Source organism: Daktulosphaira vitifoliae, unplaced genomic scaffold, assembly GCF_025091365.1.
Source record: "Daktulosphaira vitifoliae isolate Bord-2020 unplaced genomic scaffold, ASM2509136v1 Scaffold_4, whole genome shotgun sequence".
NCBI lineage: Eukaryota > Metazoa > Arthropoda > Insecta > Hemiptera > Phylloxeridae > Daktulosphaira > Daktulosphaira vitifoliae.
The window spans coordinates 39,960,045-39,984,733 of NW_026099575.1; the positions used below are offsets into that span (position 1 = coordinate 39,960,045).

Consider the following 24,689-nt stretch of genomic DNA (forward strand, 5'->3'; position numbering starts at 1 on the left):
TTTAACTTTATAATGCTATGACATATTTAAAAGTGTATGGATCAACATTATTTTTTTATAAGAAATAATATTTTTTAATAATCCCTTTTTCATTCGACATACTTTATCTTAATTAGGATATTAATAATGAACTAGCAGATCATGTAGCTTTTGGAATAATCCACCAATTTTTTAAAATTAAACACTATCTAAAGATTTGCATCGAAGCGTTTTTTTTTTTATAGTGATTTTAATCACTGTCAGATATCATTATACTTGATCCATCTATGCCACGTCACCACTGTGCCGCGACCCCCCTGTGCTGGGTTTTTTTTAATATTTAGATAAATAATATTGCTAAAAATAATTTATTTTGTGCAATTAAAAATCTAATAAAAACAATTACTATTTTATTATAATGTTTAATAATAATAATAATAGTTATAATAGAACTAAATTATTTAAAAACATTATACATACGTTTAATTGGCGCATCAAATGATTTAGCTACAGTAACCATAACATTAGTACCAAATACCCAGAATATGTCATAGAAAAATAATCCACACAGAAGAATACATCCAATTTTTATGTTATTTAAGTGTAGTAATTCTACACCATTGATTGCAAAGGCTAATCCAAAAACATTGTTTACTATCCAGTGCTTAAAAATATTGATGAAATTTATAATTTGTATAAATTATAGTAAATCCTTAATGAATGTATTAAATTATTACTTTGTTGTACAAATAAACTGCACCAAGTAAGGCACACATAATAAAACATAAAACATCATGCAAAGAAAATTTAACATTAATCCAATCAACTTTGCTATCATTAGATCCTTTTATGAATTGGAGTTGGTATTCTGTTTTAGGCACACTTTTTGGCATCATTACACTGAATAGATTACTTAAAAAAAAAAAAATAATAACTAACAATAAATTAAACACATGTATTAATAAAAATTAGTAATGTCAATATAAAAATATTGAAAAATAATTAATTAAAATTTATTTTGAGTGTTTAAGAATGTTTCTTTTAGTCTTTTTTTAAACTGATTTTACCTTTTTTTTTTAAATCAAGTAGTTAATGATATTGGGTTTTGACCTTTATTTTAAAACTATTATCATGGTTACTATAAATGTTTGAATTCCCTCACTTTTCTATTTAATTTAGTTATTCTAAACACACTATCAGCTAGTACAAACTTTTATTAATTGACTTGAAAATTTAGTAATGTAATTTTTCTACTGTTAAAGTTTAAGGAGGATTAGTTAGGTTATTACCTCATAAAGCTGAGAATTTATTGGCTTTACCACAATGTGCATTGTTTTTGTGTTTGTCCAAAAAATTGCAGTGATATTTTAATAATATCAAAATTTATAAGAGTTGTCAATTAGATTTGTTCTATCCTATATACAGAGTACACACTTGGATAGAATACTTTTATATAATTACTTAAAAATACTTTTTTAATTTATTACATTAAATCTAAAAAGCATTTTATATAATATATAAAATATATCAATTAACCCAAGAAAATGAAAATTGGAACCTCAAAATCTATGATATTCAAATTTTGTTTTAAAAATTAATTTTTTTATTACAAAACTTTGGTATTTTTAGTTATTGGGTATAATAAGTCATTTATATTAAAACATTATTTATAATATGTCACATTTATAACTTAAAATTTAATTTTCTTTTATTATATTCAAATTTACACTAAAAATCTAAAAACACAGATTAAAATGATGGATTTGATAATTCAATATTTGAAACAAGTTTTTAATACAATATTTTTAAATGCTTTTACTTATAAAGGGTTATTTTGGCCTACCCATAATAGGTTTCTTAATTTTATATATTATGGGATGGGTAATAAATTATTCAAAGGAAAAAGGGATGGTGACTTCAAATATTAAGCTGATCATTCACACAGTAAATGGAATCACCTACAATAATGTGCATCAGATACTGCAGCATTACAAGGTTACACTATCCCTTTTTCAATACAATTAAGTAAGATAAATTTATTTAAATTTGAAGTAAAGACTACTTACGCTAATAAATTATTTAGTGCTGCTACTCCAAGAATATAGAAGTAAATGGTAACAAGTATGTTGATATATTCTTTAGGAAAAATCTAAATCAATAAAACCGTAAACAAAAAAAAGTTTTCAATTAATTAAGTTTATTATAAATGAGTCTTTAAGAAACCAAAGTCTATATAAATTTATTTTATGGGTTATGATGAAAAATATTTTAATATTATTTTTTAATATGCTACGGTACCATACAATTATTTTTAATTGGTACCTATCAATTATAAACTTGTTTCTTGCTTAATATTTTAAAAATGTATAGTAAAATTCCATGAATAAAATATAAATTACCCTAAAAATAATGAAAAGAGTAAATAATGCACCACTGGCTATTACTGGAAACATCATAGCATCTTTAGTCGTCATAGATTCGGGAACTTCCTTTTTTAACTAAGAAAAAAAAAATTAATTGATTTTTTCAAAGTATTAAAAATTTATGAAATTTACTTTGTTTTGGATGTGCAATTTCACAGAACGAAATGCACCAAGGTATATTGGTATTAATGCCATTATAACGAGACTAGAATAGGCCATCATCATTCCTTCAAAAGTAGCTGGAGTTTTTTTGAGTATTGATTCAGTATCTGTGCCATTAGTGCTATTTACAGCTTCAATTATTTTTTCCACAGTTTCAGACATAATATAATATAAAATAAATTTTAAATTGTCAATTAAATTTAACTAGTTAATTATTTATAATGTGTAAAAATTATAGTAAGTCTAAAAAACAAAAAGATGAAGTAAACTTGGGCTACTAATAATGTACAAAATAAAATACAATAACGATAAAGTGAAAATTAACCACATCACAATTCTCAAAATCAAATATTACTATTTAAGTAAATAGCGCACGTCGACTGATTTCACAGTGTAAAATGTGATATGACAATCAATAATTTTCTATCTGTAATTTTCCTGCACTGGTTATATTTATCACATAACCGTTTTTTCTTATCTTCATAACTTATTAAACAAAAAGCTCATTTACCGCCATTTCTTTATTATGAGAATTATAAAGCACAAAAGTTAAGTTGCTTTTTGCATCCTATTTAAAGAAAGAGCTGTAAATTAATTTTCTTCTAGTTAACTTAATATTTATTTATAACGGTATTATGCCAGTGAAACGAAAAGATAAAGAAGGTAACAATCATAATACACCAAGTAAAAATAAGAAGATTAGACAAGAAAAAGATAAAGAAAAAGGTGGAGATTTTTCTGATGATGACCTGTCAGATATTGATGATGATGGTGAAATATTTAATGGTATTCGTATTCCTGCTGAGCTACCTCCTGTTAGATCGGCCGAAGAAACTTTAGGGCCACGAATGATAATAACACATATTGTTGCTAATAATTTTAAAAGTTACTTTGGCGAAATTACAATTGGACCATTTCATAAAGTAAAAAGTTTGAAAAATATTACTTGCAAGCTAATTATTTTATGTTATTTATTTGTATAGAGTTTAACTAGTATTGTTGGGGCAAATGGAAGTGGTAAAAGTAATGTAATTGATTCATTATTATTTGTGTTTGGATATCGTTCAACAAAAATTAGATCTAAAAAAGTATCGGTTTTGATTCATAAATCAGACCGACATAAAGATGTTCGTCAGTGCTCTGTTACTGTTCATTTTGTGCAAATTAATGATGATGTACGTTAAAAATTAATCATAATTGATGTGTACAGCATTTATTTTTTTAAATAATCTTAGGCAAATCAAGATACAGGCTATGTTGCTGTACCTGGTTCTGAAGTAACAATCACTCGCACTGCCTTCAAAGATAATACTTCAAACTATACTCTAAATAATAAACGTGTTAAATTTAAAGATGTGGCAACAGTGCTAAAAAAAAATGGAATTGATTTAATTCATAACCGTTTTCTTATTCTACAGGTTAGTTATAAATAAAATGCAATTTGCAGGATTTCTTATTACAATTTTCATTTAAGGGAGAAGTTGAACAAATAGCTATGATGAAACCAAAAGCTGAAAATGAGCATACAACTGGAATGTTAGAATACTTGGAGGATGTCATAGGAACTGCTAGATATAAGGTAAAAGATTAATTAATTAATTATATAGAGTGGTTATGCAGTAGTATGTGTTTAGCATTGATAATGGTAATATTGTTTCCGAAATATGTATCCGCGTATTTCCAGTAATTTTTTGTGGCTTTTTGAGTCTAATATTTTTTTAATTTTTAAATTAAAATTATTTTTAATATAGTTTATAATTTTATTATATATAGAGTGATTACAAAATCATATAAACATTTTAAATCTATATGTTTTTGATATGATTGCTAAATGTCACATCATGTAAAATGATTTTTCATTTCTTCCAACTGTCTTAAACATGATAGTATTGATAATTTAAAATATTATTGATGTTATATATTTTTAACTCATCAATATGCTTTTATAAAAAATACTTGTAAACCACTTACTTTTTATGAAACTCCCAAAAAAACATAAATAATCTCGTGATGTAGCATTCCAAGAAAAATTATTTAAGTAAATTTGGTGATTTTACTATAGCATTTTCAGAAAAAAAAGATACTGCTTTTTTATTTATAATAATAATATTATCATACTGTAAAAACATTTTTTAATATACAAGGTAAACAAAATGTGGCAAAACACTCATTTCTCAAAAACTATTGAAAATTTGATTTTTTTTTAAAGAATATATAGTTTTCAGGACAGTATTAATAATCTTATTTATCTCATATATGATTTATAAGTCTATGAGTTTATTGTAAAAAATTGGGATCCATCTATGACAACTATGACAGCATGTCCAACATCAAATCAATATTTTATCAAAATTAATTTTTTTTACATATTCCCAAGTATAATAATCTGCTGAATTTTTTTGTAATTATTCTATAATATAAATACGATTATTATAATTAGAATATTAATAATTGTGGTTTACCAGTGGTGTATTTAAGGGTGATATGGGCAATTGCCCCCCTTGAAACAGCTCTATCAATATTTTTTAGGCAACTTCCAAGAATAATGACCCATTTTTTTTTTTTTTTGATCATCACTTTGATTTTTAGCAAAAAAAATTCTATAGCATGTTTAACAAAGTAAAAAAAATTAAATACCCTCCTAAAATAATTTTTGAATACGCCCAAGGAGAATACTTCATTAACAAATGTCAAACCCAATACATTTTACTGTATTCTTCTTTTGAATTTTCCTGATTTTAACAATTAAATTTTTAATACATTTTTTTACACCGATTCTGATGTATATTAACTGCATAACACTTATCATGCCTGGCGTAGCGGGGTACTCCTACTAGAATCAATGGCCTACTTAAGGGGATGGCCTAAAGAGGATTACGCGCTGAAGGCATGTGAGACTTGTAGAGTCCCCATATATACAAATACAAACATGATTAGAAATTACAATTTCATTGAAGTGGTCCTTAACTTATTCTAATGATAAAAATAGTAATTAAAATGTATACATATATATGTACAATGAAAAATTTATCTATAATTCAATATTTGTTTCTAATACTAAATTGACAATTTGATAAAAGTTGTTTTCTTTCATAAAAGGTTTTAAATTCTTTAATAGAAAGTTTTCTAAAAGTTGAGTCATACTTGGAAGGAATGATTTTGACCTATATGAAGAAGTTTGCTCTAGAGGCTTGTTAGATTCCAGCAATATAATTATATGTGTCATTTTCCATTGTTTTGACAGACTATCAAATACTATAGAAATTTTAATGGCTTAAAATTAATTGTATATTAAAAATTGATCACTTGTGGCTAATTAATTAAGTAAAATTAAAACTATATTAAAAATATTATTAATTTAGAAAACTAAAAAATATTAAAAATATTAATTTTGTGGCTTTTAGTTTAATATTTTTTAGTTTTTTAAATTTATAATATTTTTAATATAGTTTTAATTTTACCTAAAATTTATTATTAGTGCAAAATTTAGATAAATGAACAATATTTATATTTGTAAAGTTGTATGCTAAGAAACATTGATATAAAGATAGAAGACATAGTAACAGTGGTAGAATTGGATTCCCTGAAAAAGGAAAGATTATATAATGATTTGAAATTTATATATAAATTATTAAATAATAATTTATAATGCTATTGATTGTTCCGAACTACTGACTAAAGTACCGTTAAATATTCTGTATACAGATATTAAAATAAATTAGTGTATAATAAAATTATATTATAGAATAAATAATAAGAAAATATATAATACAAATAATTCTATATTACACTCAAAAATATAACACATTCTATTTTATTTTTAGAATAATAAAATTATATAAAATACACAATATTTGAAAAAATTACGATTTTAAAATTAGTCGCCTATGATGGTATGTAATATTTTATTTTTGTACAGAAATTTATGCACAAAATAAAAATTAAATGTTACAAAGTATGAATTTTGTGAATTTTCCAGAAAATGTAAATTTTGAAACTCTAAAAATATTGTTAGAGTTATTTCTCTACCATCAAATTTTCACCAGACATTGTAATGGCCACAAAGTAATTACTAGGTTAATTTGATAAAGTTAGTTCAATCACTTTTGTGTAATAAGATGATAAAGGTGATTATTTTCAGTGAACCATATGTGTTTAAAATTGTAAAACAATACACAAAAAAATTATAAATCAGTTCAAACATAATATGGGTGGGTTTAAAGAACATAACTAAAAGTTTCTGAAAAAAAAATTATTTGAAAAATTTTTGGTCATTAAATTTTGCTATTTAAAAACTGCAAATTTAAAAATTAAAATTTTGATATAAAAAAATTAACAATTTATAAACTTAGGAATGAAGTTGAAATACTATTTAGTATAAGAGTTATTTAGATATGAAGTTATAGGCTCTAAAACATAAGGTATTTTTTTTCATGTTTTTAATGATAAAAACTACGCTGTCTCATAAAAAAACTTTTGAAAAAATTTCAAAAATTTCTAAATTATAGCTGCTCACACATTTGATAATTTAACTTGGAATGACCTTATATAATTTTAATTTTTTTATTATTCATTAGGTTTTAGGTCATTAAATTGTAATTTTAATTTGTATGTGTTTATAAATTTATAATTAAAATTTATTTTACTGTTTGTAAAAATCATACTAAATGTTAGTTTTAATATATGTACTACTTGCCTTTAAGGGCTTAAAAATTTGTTTCTATATTTGAAATAAATATTATTATAATTAAAAAAAAAATAATTTTTGTTATGTATTGTTAAAAAATTCTTAATAATTCATATATATACATAAAACTTATTCATTTACAACCACTCAAGTTAATTAGGTTATAGTTTACATTACTTTTATTTCTTAAATTTGATAAAAACATTAAACATTTATTTTATTAATAATATTAATTGTATCATTATGACACTTTAATAAAATATATAAAGTTATTTTGAAGTTGGTGGGTTTATTTGGATGAGTTTAAACTTGGATAATTCTGGAATGAGGGTGACTTAGAAAAAAATATATATAAATATTTTAGTTAGGAAGAGAATGAGTTAAAATAATAAAAGCAATTGTAGTCATTTGTATTTCTAGAATTTATTTTTTAAGAGATTCAAAATAATTTTTTTAATGTACTAAAACATGTCTTGGAATATCACAGATTATATCTACATCCCTCTACATGAACAATTTTAGATAAATACTTTTTTTTTTAAAGTTATGGCCTTTGAATAAAATTTTTGTTTTTTTCTACCACTTAAAATTTGATTTTAACCCTTAACTACCGACGTGTAAGTAAATGACATAATTACTGAAGTGCGGTCTGCCAGATTGTACTCTTGTACTCTTGTACTTCATATAATTAATAACTAGGTGTCAACCATTTAAAGATACATTAATAGAAAATACAATTGACAACAATGTATAAATAGTAAATTGTGAACAAAAATTTGGTGCGGTCTGATAGACCCCACGTCGGTAATTAAGGGTTAATCAACTTTTAAGTGGTTAAATACTTTTTATGTTTATTTATTATAAGGGTACTAATATTATTTTTTTTTAATGACAACATACACATTTAACTAGTTCATTTAATATAAATTGACTTTCCAATAACAACTTTTGAATCAGTATTTCAGGAGTTAAGATTTTTATATCTGGGTGACAGGAGTAACGAGACAGAGTAATGTGTAATAATAAAAATAACAAAATCCACACCTCGCCCCCCATCTATATTTAAAAATGTTTATTACAAACGAAACACTAGTTATTTTCTTAGTTGTATAATTTTTATTTTCTAAACTAGTTAAATATATATGTTGCAATTAAAAACTAAACTGACACCTTTATAAGCCATAAAGAGAAAATATAAAAAATATTTTATAACAGATAAATGAAAATACATATGTAACTAACGTATACCAAAAAAATTGATTTTATTAAACAGTAAAAGTGCTCTAAGTAAAACTACAAATACACTTTTTTTAGATGCCTTTAACTTGAATTATTAAACATCTTTGTGTTTCTTTTTAATAGTAAATAATAATTTTCATGATTTAGAAACCACTTGAAAAACTAGCAGAAAAAATGCAAGTATTAGGCGAAGAAAAAAATGAAAAAATAAGTCGTTTAAAATTTATTGCCAAAGAAAGGGATGAATTAATTGAACCCGTTGAAGCCGCTATAAGACATCTTAAATTAGAAAATCAGTTAACTCAACTCGAAAATAAAAAATTTCAAAAACAAATGTTAGTATTAAATTATTATTTTTTTTTATATATATACAGGGTGATTTTTTTATCATAACCCACTCAATTACTTACAGAATAATAATAATTTAAACATTTTTTTTTTATTATTATCTTTAGTTACACATTATTCTTGAATTATTAACTATGTAATACTTTTTAAGTTCATCCCTTATGCCTGGTAAGGGTGTCAACTTTGTTTTTTCAAATGAAAACACGTATTTTTAATTTAATAAAATGTTTGAGTTTTTAATTTAATAGTAAATGGCATTTGAATTTTTAATATAACTTAATTTGTTTATTAGATATAAACATTTAAAGTTTCAAATTTTTGAGTTAATATACTTAATATATTGTTTGTAACAATGAGAAACCCGTTTCCTGACTTACTGAACACCTGTATAGGGATAATACACAAGGGATTACATATACAAGTAGCTAATTGGTTTTTTATGACATTGATATTCGCAAGTACACAGTATTGTTATTATCAATGATAGTAAGGTACATTGTTGTGAGTTTATAATTACACTAACTGACAATACAGAAAGTATATCTATTGATAGTGATAATTGATAATAAACAATCCGTGACTATGACAGCAATGTCATAAAAATCCAATTAGCTACCTGTATTTATAATCCCTTGTGTATTATACATGTATATTAACTCAAAAATTTGAAACTTTAAATGTTTATATCTGATAAACGAATATAGTTATATTAAAAATGCAAATGCCATTTACTATTGAATTAAAAACTCAAACATTTTATTAAATTAAAAATATGTGTTACCATTTAAAAAAACAAAGTTGACACCCTTACCAGGCATAAGGGATGAACTTAAAAAGTATTACATAGTTAATAATTCAAGAATAATGTGTAACTAAAGATAGTAATAAAAAAAAATTTTTAAATTATTATTATTCTGTAAGTAATTGAGTGGGTTATGATAAAAAAATCACCCTGTATAGGGTAGAATTACTATTTAAGGTCAGCTTCTACCTATGACTAATAATATTTTTAAAAGAAAATTATGAAATTTGGTCATGACATTCTTTTTACATGCTATTATTTTTACGGATTCACTATTAAGATTGTTTTTCTGGTATAAATAATTTGATAAATTTTAACAAAGAATTTGCCACAGACGAAGTTAAGAATGGCTACAATAGGTAATTCTACCTCAATGTAATATGAAACACTTAAAATGTGTATGGACATATATTTTTTAAACATACGTCTTAACATTTTTTTAAAATCTAACTTTGTAAGTAAAAAGTTAAATTGAAAATTGTTAGTTCTACCTGGTAATAAAATTTATTATTAATTTATAAAAAAAAAAATTTATTTTTTTCTACTTCTCATTTTTTATTTCCTATTAAACACCATAATATGATATTTAATAGAAAATGAAAACAGTAAGAATGATAATCTCAAAATTATAAAAATATCACTATACCCATTATATTCTAAGCATTACATGTATGATTTAAAAAAAAAAAAATTCTGCATACATTTTTTATTATTTTATGATGGCTTAGTGCAAAAATTTGCTAGGTGTATTTAGGATCAAATTAGTAACATTGCATTAAAAAATAATAAGATATAAAAAATTTTAAATATTTCTCTTGGAAGATTGTACAAATGCACTTGTCACATTTTACACTAAGCTATTATTATAAAAATTAAAAAATTATATACTAAAACTTTTCTAAAGGGCTGAACTAAATAAATTGATAGCAACTAAAACTGAAGATCAAAATTCTATTAAAGATAAATTGAATTGTATAGAAGACGAACTTGCATCAATAGCTGAAAGTAAAAAAAACAAAGAAGGTGCATTACGTAGTCTTACAGAGTAAGTTAGACAAACTATGTTTTTATTTCATTTTAAATTTAAAGTTATTGTTATCAATATTATGTTAGTTATTTATATTCTTCAAAGGTTAACCCAGTATAAACACAATCAAAAGTTCCTTTCAATCTTCTTTTCGGGAAAAGATTTTCCCAAACTTTTTCAAGGAAACTGCTATTTCACTTTTGGTGCTAGCTAATATAACAGTGTCATCAGTATATCTTAAGTTATAGATTTTAATTCGGCCAATGGACACTCCTCCATTTCAGTTGCTTTTCTCATGATTCACTCTCCATAAATATTGAATAGGAGAGGCAGTAGTATGTAACCTTGTCTAATTACACCTTGTTTCACCCGAAAACTCCGATAATTCTGATTCAATACAAACATTAAACATATTTTAAAACAGAAGTTCATCATTGCTGATAAAAGTAGCCAATAATACTTAACAATATTGATATAATTATAAGAATTCTAATATTTGTAAATATTTTTCTTAATTTTTTTTTAACATTTATAAGTGACATATAACAGGCATATGCTTATTAAACTTAATTTAAATAAAATTGTCTAGTAAATTAAAAGGAGATATTAAGAAAAAAGATTCTGTTGAAAAAAAATTGAAAGTACTTTTGAATGAAGATTTACAACTGAAAAGTGATCTTACACAAATTAATGACCAAATTAAAAAATATGAAAAGTCAATTAAAACTGAAGAAAATAAGGTACTTTTAAACATTTTAAAATAACATTTTTAAATAAATAATATGTATTGTAATATTAGTGTAAGAGGATCATATATCAAAATTTGTAATTTTTACATTTTAATATAGTTTATTATACTTTGTTTAAATAAACTAATATACAGTGTAACTCTTATGGAAGGTCTAAACTTTGAAAATATTTATCTCAAAACAAATTTTTTTCGAGATATAGCCCTCCTGCACTTAAAGTATTTTATTTACTCTAAGATTTTATTAAATGAATAGATAACTAAAGCGCAAGGAGTTCCTAAAATAAAAGAAGCCGAACTTGTGCGACTGAAATCCAATTTAGCTCCTTTAGAGGAAGAATGTTTGAAGCTTGAAACAAATTATACTAAAGTAAATTCAAGTGGATTTGAAAAATCAAAAAAGTTTAGAGAAGAGAAGGATTTGTTAGCCCCTGAAGAGTTAAAACTTCAAAAAATAGTTGGTGGTAAACAGAACCAGGTATATATTTTTATTATAAGTTTATGTTAATGTAAATTTTTCTGCAACATTTTCAATAAATCAAATTAAAAATCTCATAGTGATTAATATTACTATTATAAATTATTTCAATACAATTGTTTATAAAAAGAATATTAATATAATTTTTAACTGACAAGATTAAATTACATTTAAAGAAGATTAATCGTCAGAAAGTTTTTATCTTAAAGTAAATTTGAAAATATTTAATTTAATATAAGCTTAAAGTTAAAATTGCACAGTTATTACTTTGGAAGCTGATTTTATACAGTAGAATAATAGTTGTAACATTTTAATCAGCTTTAGTCCAGTAAGAATTGAGAATTTTTATGAATAGACGTATGAAAAATATGTTATATAAAATTAATAACTTTTCAATTTCGTATCAAACCTAAAAATATCAATGATGTATCATATAACAGTGTTTTCTATTCCACGTATTAATAGTGTTATATTCATTATAAATTAAAGCCTTGGTAGCAAGGGTCATAGATTGTTATGTGTATTTTTATTTATTTGTTAATTTTATGGGAAATTTTATGCCAAGACCAATATCAATTTTTTCTTATTCATAACATCATTAGATATTATGTGTTATACCTTTATAATGTCCTGAATAGCAACTGTTTAAGAATTTCACCTATTTCTATAAAAATTCTATCAACATTTTCTGCTATTAATGACTTTTTTAATTTCACTTTTTAAATTATAAATCATTCAATATTTGTCTATATACAGAGTGATTTTTTTATCATAACCCACTCAATTACTTACAGAATAATAATAATTTAAACAATTTTTTTTATTCTTATCTTTAGTTACACATTATTCTTGAATTATTAACTATGTAATACTTTTTAAGTTCATCCCTTATGCCTGGTAAGGGTGTCAACTTTGTTTTTTTAAATGGTAACACATATTTTTAATTTAATAAAATGTTTGAGTTTTTAATTCAATANTGCTGTCTCAGTCACGGATTGTTTATTATCAATTATGATTATCAATAGATACACTTTTTGTATTGTAAGTTAGTGTATTTATAAACTCACAACAATGTAACTTACTATCATTGATAATAACAATGCTGTATACCTGCTAATATCGATGTCATAAAAAATCCATTAGCTACCTGTATTTGTAAACCCTTGTGTATTATACCTATATATTAACTCAAAAATTTGAAACTTTAAATGTTTATATCTAATAAACAAATTAAGTTTTATTAAAAATTCAAATGCCATTTACTATTGAATTAAAAACTCAAACATTTTATTAAATTAAAAATATGTGTTACCATTTAAAAAAACAAAGTTGACACCCTTACCAGGCATAAGGGATGAACTTAAAAAGTATTACATAGTTAATAATTCAAGAATAATGTGTAACTAAAGATAATAATAAAAAAAAATGTTTAAATTATTATTATTCTGTAAGTAATTGAGTGGGTTGTGATAAAAAAATCACTCTGTACACGTTTGATTTCAGAAATTTTTGATAAATGAAATGGTTAAAAATATGAAGATCTAGCCATTCCTAGTTGCCACAAAATGAGGTGGCATTTTAACTATATATTACCTTTAAAATAAAAATAGTTGGAATGAAATCTAATATACCCATAAAAAAAAGCCTTTAAAATTATGAGCATTCAAACTTAGTATCAAATTTTAACTTTGAATTAAACTTTATATAAAGTTTAGTTTTGTAAGTTACAAATAATAGTTTTTTTGTGTATTATAATAATGTATTTTTTTAGGTTCAAACATTAAAAACTGAATTTGAAGTTCTCTTGGATACTGAAAAATCTGAAAAAGCAAAACTAAGTAAACTTGAAGAACAACTTGTTACTGGAACTGAAGAATATAAAAATAATTTAAGGTAAAGCATGATTATCAATGATGTTATTAGGGGAAATCTGATTGTATGTATTTTAATTCATTCATAAAAATTAAATTTTATATTAATATCAAAACAATTTTTAACTAATAATATTTTAAATTTATAATCTTTATGCTTATTAATAAATCAAATAACTAGTAGAGATAGGTATTATCCAAACTATCTGAATTTAATTTTTGATCAATAAAAAATTCAATTTAATTGTAAATTTTAATTTTTTTCCCCAAAAAAGTGTGATCCTCTCTGTTAAACAAAATTAAAAATATATTATTTAAAGTAATATTTATAATATTAATTTAAAACTAAAAATTATTACTATATTAAATAAATTTATTCTCTGTATTTATTTACAGACAATAAAAACTTGTTTTTTCTTTAATTTTTTTTTTTATCTACTCTACTATGGGAGTATCAAACATATTAAAGAAAGTTCACTCTTTCTATCAAAGTAGCTCTATTATCAATTAATTTTGATGGTATAGAAAAATACTAACAGTTTTTTTAATCTATTAAGTAATGCTTTCAAATAATATTTTTTTATAATTTTTTACAAGTGATCCATACCATATTTTTATAAAATTTATTGTGATTTTTTTACATTTTTAAAGATTAAATGGGTCAAAAATAAATATTTTTATTAATTCAAAAGTACACTATAAAAATCTTTTAAATAAGCTCAAATTGACACATAGTTCTAATCATTTTGAGTATGTTATATAAATGTCGGATAGAATAAGTCAGAGATGTCAACTTTGTGTAATTCTAAGTTCAATGCCAATTTTCTGTTATGTATGTTTTTTATTTTAGTAAAAAAGAAAAAGCTGAAGAAGAAATTTTAAACAATACTAAACTAATCAAAGAAATGGATAAGAATATAGATAAATTACAGAAAGATGAACAGCAAATAAAAATTAATTTACAAAATATACGACAAAGTTTGACTGAAAAGAGAACGGCATATGCTGAAACTACTGAACGAAGTCGTCCTATACAATATATTTTACAATTTAAAGAGAGTGGAGAAATCAGTGGAATACTCGGTAGATGTGTCAGTATTATATATATCTTAAAAGTTAAAACTTATTATGTAAAAATTACTCAATTTAACTTAATACATACTTTAGGGAGATTATGGTCAAGTTGAAGGTAAATATGATGTACCTGCATGTACAGCTTGTGGATCCACTGATCAAATAGTTGTTGAATCATCTGATGTAGCTCATGCATGTATTCAAAAATTAAGAGTCAATAAAGTTGGCCGTTTAACCTTTTCAATCCTACCTCAGATTCAAAAATTAAAACCTCGTGCAGATGCCAATAATAATTAGTAAGTAAAAGTAATCAAGCTGATGTTGAATTTATTATTATATTTTATTAGTATTAACTCTTGTTAATAAACAGAGTGGTTTATGATGTTTTAACAAATTTAATAACTTTTGATTCTCTCAATATTTTGTGTTACTATTTGGTATCATACGACGCTGAGAAGATATTAATTTTACTATGATGTGTTTTTTTTTTTTTTTTTGTCACCACTTTTTCTCAGCTCTCACCAAACCGATTTCTTTCAACGATATGTCAAAAGATCACAAATCGAAGACATTACCCTCAAAAATGGAAAAAAAATTCCATCTTCCGCTGTAAATGGGGGAAATCTTCTAAAAATTTACGATTTTTAAAATCGGTATTTTTGATATTTTTTCAACTTTTTTTCTGAAAACTGTCATAACTTTTTTAAAAATGAACAAATCAAAATAATTTTTTTATATTAAGGCCTTAGGTATTTTTCTTTCATTTAATATAAATTTTTTGGTAAAACTTTACCTGCCTTCAGGCTGGGATTCAAAATAGAAATTTCAGCACAATAATTTAACTTCTTCAATTTAAGTTTTCAAAATGTCCTGGAAATACTGACACCTTTTCTTCTATGGCCGCTGAATTGAACAAAAAATGTAATTTTTATTTAAAAATCATCATTTATCATGTAAATATTTTAATACTTAAAACTGTAATAACTTTTTAAAAATGATTTTTACTAATCAGGAATAACAAAGTAAATAGGAATTAATTTTGCTTTTGGAATAATCCACCAATTTTTTTTTTAATTAAATACTATCTATAGATTTGTATTGAAGTGTTTCTTATGATAATGGTCTTAATCACTGTCAGATATTATCTATATTTTTCCTAACGATTCTGTGTCTACGCTGTATCACGACCCCACTATGCGGGTGGTTTTTTTATTACTAATATTACACTTTAGGACTTTTATAATATCATCAGAAATACATTTTTTATTAACTTGGGAAAATGAAAAAAAAAATTAAGTTTGCCATTTTTAAAAATACATTTTAAAAAATTAACACAAGGCATTACAAATACAGGTAGCTAATAAGTTTTTTATGACATTGATATTCGCAAGTACACAGTATTGTTATTATCAATGGTAGAGTAAAGTACATTGTTGTGAGTTTATAATTACACTAACTGACAATACAGAAAGTATATCTATTGATAGTCATAATTGATAATAAACAATCCGTGACTATGACAGCAATGTCATAAAAATCCAATTAGCTACCTGTATTTATAATCCCTTGTGTATTATACATGTATATTAACTCAAAAATTTGAAACTTTAAATGTTTATATCTGATAAACGAATATAGTTATATTAAAAATGCAAATGCCATTTACTATTAAATTAAAAATATGTGTTACCATTTAAAAAAACAAAGTTGACACCCTTACCAGGCATAAGGGATGAACTTAAAAAGTATTACATAGTTAATAATTCAAGAATAATGTGTAACTAAAGATAGTAATAAAAAAAANTATTACATAGTTAATAATTCAAGAACAGTGTGTAACTATTGAAAACCAAAAATATTTAAATAATATTTATTCTGCAAGTTATTCAGTGGGTTATGATAAAAAAAAATCACTGTATAGTACATTAAAAGTCATTAAATTTGTGTAAACATTGAGGATCACCTGTATATAAAGCTCACTTTTATTTGCTTATTTTTTTAAAATTTTTAAATATGTTATTAAAATCCTTAATTATAAATACAATGTCCTTATCTTTTCTTTCATAATGTGATTGAATCAATTATTTCTGAAGTGACACAAGTCACTTATTTTTTCAAATTTGATGAAAATACTAAATTTGTAATATGTTTAATATATTACATTGTATCATAAATATTTACTACAAAAAATAAAAGTCATTGATAAAACTACATAAGTTACTGATTTATTCAATTTTAATAATAAAATATTTTTAATTTCAATTTTATGACTTCTATGATTTTTTTAATTTTTAATTTATGTATAAATTATTCCTGTTTATGTTAATTCAAATGATAAACATTTATTAGTGATGGTCCAGAAAACACTTAGTTTAAAATTTCAAAATAAGTACTCTTGTATTATTCAAAGATTATAAAAAAAATATTTCCTATATACTCTAACTTAACTTATTCACAAATTAAGCAAGCATAAGGCTTGAAAAATTGCACATAAGGGTAGATTTTCAATCCTTTAATTTTTATCTAAAAATGAAACTTTTGTAATAATACCTATAGAATATAACTTTTAGACTAAGCTATTGCATAAAAAAAGTTACATGGAATTTGCTTTTGTTTGTTTGGGTTTAAAATTAAGTCTAAAATTAATTTTTGCCGTAAACAAAAATAATATATTATACTATTTTTGTATACAATCAGAAATTCCTGTTTTTAAAAGTATACTTCCAATGTAGAATTATTTAATTTAAAAGGTTTAATAATGTTGAAAAACATTTATATAATATATAAGTACATTAGACACTCCATAAAATGTTTTCTGAACATTATTTTTTAAAACATTGCTACGTGTTAAATATAAGCATATATTTAACAAACTTTAATTTATGGCTTAATGTTTCATAAAAAAGTTGTTATACTATTATTCCATAAAAGAGTACTAAGTTTATTTTTTTAACAACACAATACATATTTTATTGTCTTTTAAATGATAGAAAATTATTCAACTAAGGAAATTATTAGTCGATAACAACTTTTGGATTAGTATTTCCAAGGTTATGTATTGTAACTATGTGGGAGGAGTAGTGTGGTAGATTATTTTAAAATTTAAGTTTTGTAAATTATGTATGATGCCATTAAAAAAAAATAGTACTCTTATATGAGAAATGGCTGAACCTCAAAAATGTTTTACTATTTGTAAATAAAAAATTCTTGAAAGTATTATTGTTTTATGAAAAATAAATTTAGTGGATAATGTTAAATCAATCACTCAGTATATAATTAATCGTTCAAATAGAAACAGCAAGATATAGTTAAAATCAAAATTGAAAATTTATCTTTTTTTAACTGATTGCAGTCCAGAAAATGCCAAAAGAGTATTTGATTTTATCCAAATATTAGATCAAAAATTCCGTTTAACGTTTTATTCTGGATTGTATGATACACTGTTAGCAGAAGATATAGAACAAGCCCGACGTATAGCATTTGGCACTCAAACTCGCTATAGAGTTGTAACATACAGAGGAGATTTAATTGATCAGTCTGGTTAGATATTAAAATAAAAGTAAAAATATTGTACTTTAAATATGTAATAATTTTATTATACATAAAGGTATTATGTCGGGAGGTGGAAGACCTATTAAAGGTAAGATTGGACCTCAGGAAATCAGATCTAAATGTGCCAATACTTCTGCATCACAAGTCAGCCAAAGTGAAGTAGAAAATCTGGATAAAATAACTAAAGAATTAGAACAAAAACTAAGGAATACACAATCTAATATTTTTGATTGTCAAGCTAATATGGAGCATTACCAAAGAAAAATAGATGATCTGAATATGATTGTTAAACAATGTTTATCACGTATTAATGTAAATATTAACTGGAAAAAAATTTTAAAAGAAATTTTATACACAGGTGATTTATTTATCATTACCCACTCAACTGCTAACAAATTAAAAATTAATCCAGATATATTTTTTTTGACTTTTATTAGTGACATATATTTCTCAATTATTGATTATTTTTTCAATTTATCCCTTATAATAGTGTTAAAATTATTTTTACAAACACTAATATACATATTTGACTAGCTTAAAAAATAAAAAGTGGTGTAATGAAGAAAATTACTAGTCGATAACAACTTATAATCATTATTTCAGAAATCATTAACATTTTTTGAATATTGACTGTGATGAAGCACTGGTATAACTATTTTTATTATTAGACATTTTTCAGCTGTACTCATCCCTAAGTTTGAAAATGTTAATAATTTTTAAAGTAATGGTCTGAAAGTTGTTATGGACTAGTAATTTTCTTCATTAAACCATTTTTTATTTTATTAGCTAGTTAAATATGTTTGTTGCTATATATATATAAAAAAAAAAGTGAATACCCTTATAGATATTTGGAATGGATTGATTAATTTTTTAATTTATTTTTATTTTTAAATAATTAAGTGAATTATGATAAACAAATCACCTTGTTTGTATTTATTTTTATATACATATATTCATAATAATTATAGTCATGGCGAGAAAAAGAAAATCAAGTTAAAAAGTTAATTGAAATACAGAAAGAAATTATTATACAAAAAAAAACTGACCCAGTAGCTGTTGCTAAAAAAGAAGCGGAAATAAAAAGGGCAGAAAAAGGTTTTCAATTATTATAATTTTTTTCTCAGTTATATTTGATTAGATTTCTTTTATAATTTTATATAAGGCTGAAAGGAAAATTCTATAAGACTGTAGTGAGATGAGCTATGATGTATGGTTCAGAGTGTTGGGCGGCTAACAAGAAAATATAGCAGAGAATGAGTGTAGCAGAGATGAGAATGCTTAGATGAATGAGTGGAGTCACTAAAAAAGATAGATAGGAAACAAACATATAAGAGGTAGTATAGGTGTAGTGTCAATCATGATTAAGATAAAAGCAAATAGACTATGATGGTTTGGTAATGTTATGAGGAAAGAGGAATTGTAAGCTGTAAGAACAGTTATAGAAATGAATGTAGAAGGAAGAAGTGGTAGAGGTAGACCAAAAGAGAGATGGAGGAATGTTATTGAATGCTATATGAGGGCAGCTGATGTGAGCAAAAATGATGTGGGGTATTGTGTCAAGTAGAAGTTTAGGATAAGGATTGCCGAACTCAAGTAGTTAGAAAGTCGTTGAAAAAGAAGAAGAGTAGAAAGAAGATTTCTAAGTTTTGTTTGTTATAAAACATGTTTTAAAGATCTGTTTAAAACATAATTAAACAGTTTGAAACATTAAAAAAAAAACCCATAAGATTAAAGTAAAGTTTTAATTTTTTGTGTTTTAAACTATATGTTTAAAACGTAATAACCTTGATATATGTTTTAATTTTAATATTTTTATTTTAATCATTACCTTAGTTCTGTGTTATAAGTTTACTATTATTTTACATTTAACTTTTTAATTTTTAATATTCAGAACTAGAAGAATCTGAAATTGAATATCATAAAATCAAGTCTAAGATGGATATGCTTAAACAAAAAATTGAAGAAATTACAGAAGGTGAACCTAGAGAAGCTAAAAGACTATTAGATGAAGCTACAGTTAAATTAGAGCAAACTCGAAGTGGAATCAATCAAGTAACAGTTGATATTCAAGCTGCTGAAAGGTTAATATAATCTATATAAGTTTATGTGTAATCTTTAAAATATAAATTGTTATCTAAGTCACGTTTTTTAAATTAGAATTAAAATTAGTTCTAAAAAGTTAAATGGGTATTATGTTTAGTAAATCACATTTATGTGTACAGAGTAGAACAAACCTAACTGACAACTCCTTCAACTTTTGATACAATTTAAGATGAGTAAAAAAAAAAAATTGATATAAAAATGTCTTATTTAAATTTAGCTTTGAAATTGCTAAAGTTTTTTGAAGTTCATTATAATTTGAATTTTCTGTGATATCTAACATTGGTCTTCACTCTGTAATAAAAAAACAGAACAAAAAACATTATCTTTATGTTTAATACTAGTAATTGTATGTGGATTTTTATATGAGAATTATTAAAGCTTGAATGATTATCTATAATTAAAGTGTAAAACACTAATAGTAATATTGAAGTGTTATAAAACATTAACAAATTTTTGACAATTATGAATTGAATTTGTTCACATATTTGTATAAATCATCATTTTAAGTTATAATTTTTTAACATTCTTTACTTAAAAATGCATTTTGTTTTTAAATATTCAAATGGCTTAGTTTTTGTTTATTATTAATTGTAAACAATACATTTACAAACGTTTTTGTTATTACAATTATCATGTAAAACAATAGATTAAATAAGTATTATCAATTTTAATTTAATGACCATTAAAATTAAAAAATTTATGTTATTAACATACGATAAAGACGTCTATCATTTTGTATAATGAAATTGTAGTAATTTTAACAATATTGCTTAAATATTAATAATTTTCATCGAAAAAAACAATATTGTAATAAATAGCTAGTATGAAAAAATACAGTTAATTTCAGGGACGCCTTCTCTTAGAACATCAATGGTCAGAAGGTGCCATTGCACCCCTTGAAATTTTTTGTATAACTAAAAAAAAAACTAACACAAAACATACATATCTAGCTATCAAATCGTTTAATTTGAATTTAAGTTGTTGTCAATGTAAAATATTCTTTGTGTTATTTGACAAAGGCAGGCAGCTTTCACAGTCCATGAATAGAGGTAGTAAAACAATACAGGGTGATTCTTTTAACACTATCTACTCATTTCTTTTAAAATAATAATATTGAAAATATTTATAGAAAAAATTTTTTTTCTTTTGTTAATTACACATGTATTTCTTATAAAATAAATTTTGTATTTATCTTTTATGTCTTATAGGGGTGTCAACTTTCATTTTCTTAATGGAAATATACATATTTCACTAGCTTATAAAATATAAAATGATCTAATTAGGAAAACTTTTAGTCAATTAAAACTTATGGGTCAATATTTCAGAAGTTATTAAAATTTTGATACCTAAGTAGGAGAAGAGATGAAGAAATGTCTAGTAATAAAAATAGCTACACCTACTCCTTATCTCTAAGTTGACGAGTCATTACTTTAAGTTGATTAAACATATATATATTTAGATTAAGTAAGTGAGCATTTGACGGTTAATTACATATTTTTTCACATATAATCAAATAATATTAAAAACAATATAGTATATAATAAATATCACCTTCCATAAATTTATATCCAAAGCTCTGAGCTAGAAAAAATAAAAGTGATGCGGTGTTTTTAGGGTGCAACCACTTCCTAATTCCAAAATTTTAATTAATTAGCAAATAACATTACAAATAATAAAAGGTTGATGAAATAATACATCTCAATATAAATAATGTATGCCTATATCTCTTAAGATAAGTTTGGAATTATTTAAAAATTTACCAAAAAAATCAGATAATTTCAAAATTTTTAATTTGTGGTTCATTGTTTATATTTATTATGTTATATAGGATTATTATTTTTAAAATAAAGATATAATATACTTCTACATTTTATAGACAGATAAAAAAATCAGAAAGCCAAATTAAAACTTTAGAAGATGATGTGACAGAATGTAAAGAAAGAGTTGAATCCATTAAAGAAAAATTTAAAAAAAATCAAGATATAATTGATGAATTAAATGAAAAGTTAACTGAAATGAATGTGAGTAAAATTTGGAGAATATACTGTTTTACAGAAACTTAAGTGTTATTTACATTTTTCATTTAGAACAACATTGATGATCAAAAAAACAATATTGAAGAAATTAAAAATAAGGATGATGAGAATCTTCGAAGAAGCAATGAATTACGTAAAGAAAAAATAAAATTATCCCAAGATTGGGACACTATTGAAGGTGAAAGAATAAAATACTCTGATCAATGTAAACACTTAAAATTGAATGTAAGTCATTAATTATATATTTTCATAATAATTAAATTCGTTTCTTTGATTATTTTTTTAAATTTTAGCTCAGTAAATTAAAACTACATAATATTCCTAAAATTGATAATACACAAAGAGACCCAATATTGGAATCATATCAAAACCGGGGTGATATTAATAAAGAAAATAAAATAACACCTATAAACAAAGAACAAAATAGTACAGAGTTAAATAAAATGGACATTGAAGGGCAGAACAATACTGAAGAAGTAAATGATGAAGACAAAAATGATACTGAATTGGTTCAGTATTCAAATGAAGAATTAGTTGAACTAAACTATGAAGATCTTGAACAAAATAGATGTATCTTGACTGAAGAATTAAAAAAAGAAAAACCTAATTTTGGAGTACTTGAAGAATATAAAAATAGAGTATGTGCTTTAACATTTTAATATTATTATAAATAATATAGTAGCTTAAATTATGTTTATACTTTATAAAGACTAGGCAGTATAATGAAAAAGCAGATGAAGTTGCTTCAGTGTTAAAAATATACAATGATCATTCTGATATGATTAATAAAGTTCGCCAAAGAAGAAAAGATGAATTTATGGCATCATTTAGAAAAATAACTATAAAGTTAAAAGAAATGTATCAAATGATAACACTTGGTGGTGATGCTGAACTTGAGTTAGTAGATTCATTAGATCCTTTTAGTGAAGGTGTTAATTTTAGGTATGTCTGTTTTAAATTTCCTTGAATTTTAGTTTTGTTATTTATAAAATTGTTGATTATTAGTGTGAGGCCACCAAAAAAAACTTGGAAAGTTATTTCTAACCTATCAGGTGGCGAAAAAACTTTATCTTCTTTAGCTCTTGTATTTGCTCTCCATTACTATAAACCATCACCATTGTATGTTATGGATGAGATTGATGCAGCATTAGATTTTAAAAATGTGTCAATAATTGCCTACTATATAAAGGTAATAATTATAGTTAAGTTTCTATTGTTATATTGATATTTATGATAGATGAATATTTTTTCAGGAACGAACCAAAAATTCGCAGTTTATTATTATTTCTTTACGTTCAAATATGTTTGAAAGAGCCAATTTATTAGTAGGAATTTATAAAACAAATGACTGTACCCAATCAATAACCATTAGAACAGATATGTATGAAGATAAATGGGCAGGAGCTTTGACTGAAATTCAAAATAATAGCTAATTGATGTCTATCTCAATTGTTAATTTTTTATTTTAATCTATTTTGTAACACAATTCAAATATTTTAAGAAATATGTACTTTTCCCATATAATAATTGTGGGTAGAGCTTTTATGGTTTAAACATTAATTATGATACATATTATGAACATTTTTATGTATATATACATTAAATTTATAATTTATATTTATTAATAAATTAGTTTTTACACTGCTAATTTTGTTCTACTCATTTTTAGAAGAATATGACATATATATAAACTTGAAAACTAAATATGCTGCTAAAATAAGCATTCAAAATATGTTTTATGTAATTTAGGTAAAATATTAAAATCAACTCATATTTATTACCAAAAAAATTCATACTCTCAAAAAAAAAATAAAGCTTTTTATATAAATAAAATTTTAGTTTATATATATATATATATATATTATTAACTAAACTAAATAGTGGATATGATGAAATCATATTACTAAAAAATTATGTTCAATTAATTTTATATCTACAATAAATGTTGCATCAAGGTTTTATGCTAATACTCTGGATCATAACAGTTTCAGAGTCGTGGATTTTTTTTTTTGCTCACTACTCTTAATGATGAACAAAAAAATCATCTTAAACTTAGCGTAGGGTTTAAATTGAATGTTTTTGTCTCAAGATTTGTGTCTCATATTTTTCATTAAAGTATAAAATAATATTAAAAGTTTGAATGACTATTATGTATAGGTA

The 24,689-nt window shown here is 23.6% G+C and overlaps 2 protein-coding genes across 3 annotated transcripts in view; one reads left to right on the plus strand and one right to left on the minus strand.

Annotated features, from left to right (window-relative positions):
• The window catches only part of LOC126904796 (minor histocompatibility antigen H13), a 5,007-nt gene extending 2,109 nt beyond the window's left edge, over positions 1-2,898 (minus strand). The window contains exons 1-5 of the mRNA XM_050684053.1: positions 2,535-2,898; positions 2,379-2,477; positions 2,046-2,128; positions 717-891; positions 460-643 (exon numbers count right to left, since the gene is read on the minus strand). Coding sequence (XP_050540010.1) covers positions 460-643; positions 717-891; positions 2,046-2,128; positions 2,379-2,477; positions 2,535-2,726 — 733 coding nt within the window. The 5' untranslated portion in view covers positions 2,727-2,898. The remainder of the gene's footprint in view (positions 1-459; positions 644-716; positions 892-2,045; positions 2,129-2,378; positions 2,478-2,534) is intronic.
• Positions 2,899-3,055: 157 nt separating this feature from the next.
• On the plus strand, positions 3,056-24,023 carry LOC126904789 (structural maintenance of chromosomes protein 4). 2 transcript variants are annotated; one of them, XM_050684023.1, is made up of 21 exons: positions 3,056-3,487; positions 3,548-3,739; positions 3,800-3,982; positions 4,039-4,143; positions 8,638-8,825; positions 10,545-10,685; positions 11,257-11,407; positions 11,672-11,893; positions 13,665-13,786; positions 14,615-14,855; positions 14,932-15,134; positions 18,191-18,378; positions 18,446-18,702; positions 19,359-19,485; positions 20,282-20,471; positions 22,370-22,514; positions 22,581-22,754; positions 22,823-23,167; positions 23,239-23,471; positions 23,535-23,718; positions 23,767-24,023. In XM_050684023.1, exons 1-21 carry the CDS (start codon positions 3,200-3,202, stop codon positions 23,836-23,838), a joined length of 3,951 nt encoding a protein of 1,316 aa, XP_050539980.1. In that variant the 5' UTR covers positions 3,056-3,199; the 3' UTR covers positions 23,839-24,023. The 2 variants fall into 2 exon arrangements, with proteins under 2 accessions (XP_050539980.1, XP_050539979.1); XM_050684022.1 differs by having other exon boundaries at positions 3,057-3,487; positions 23,783-24,023.
• Positions 24,024-24,689: the final 666 nt, after the last annotated feature.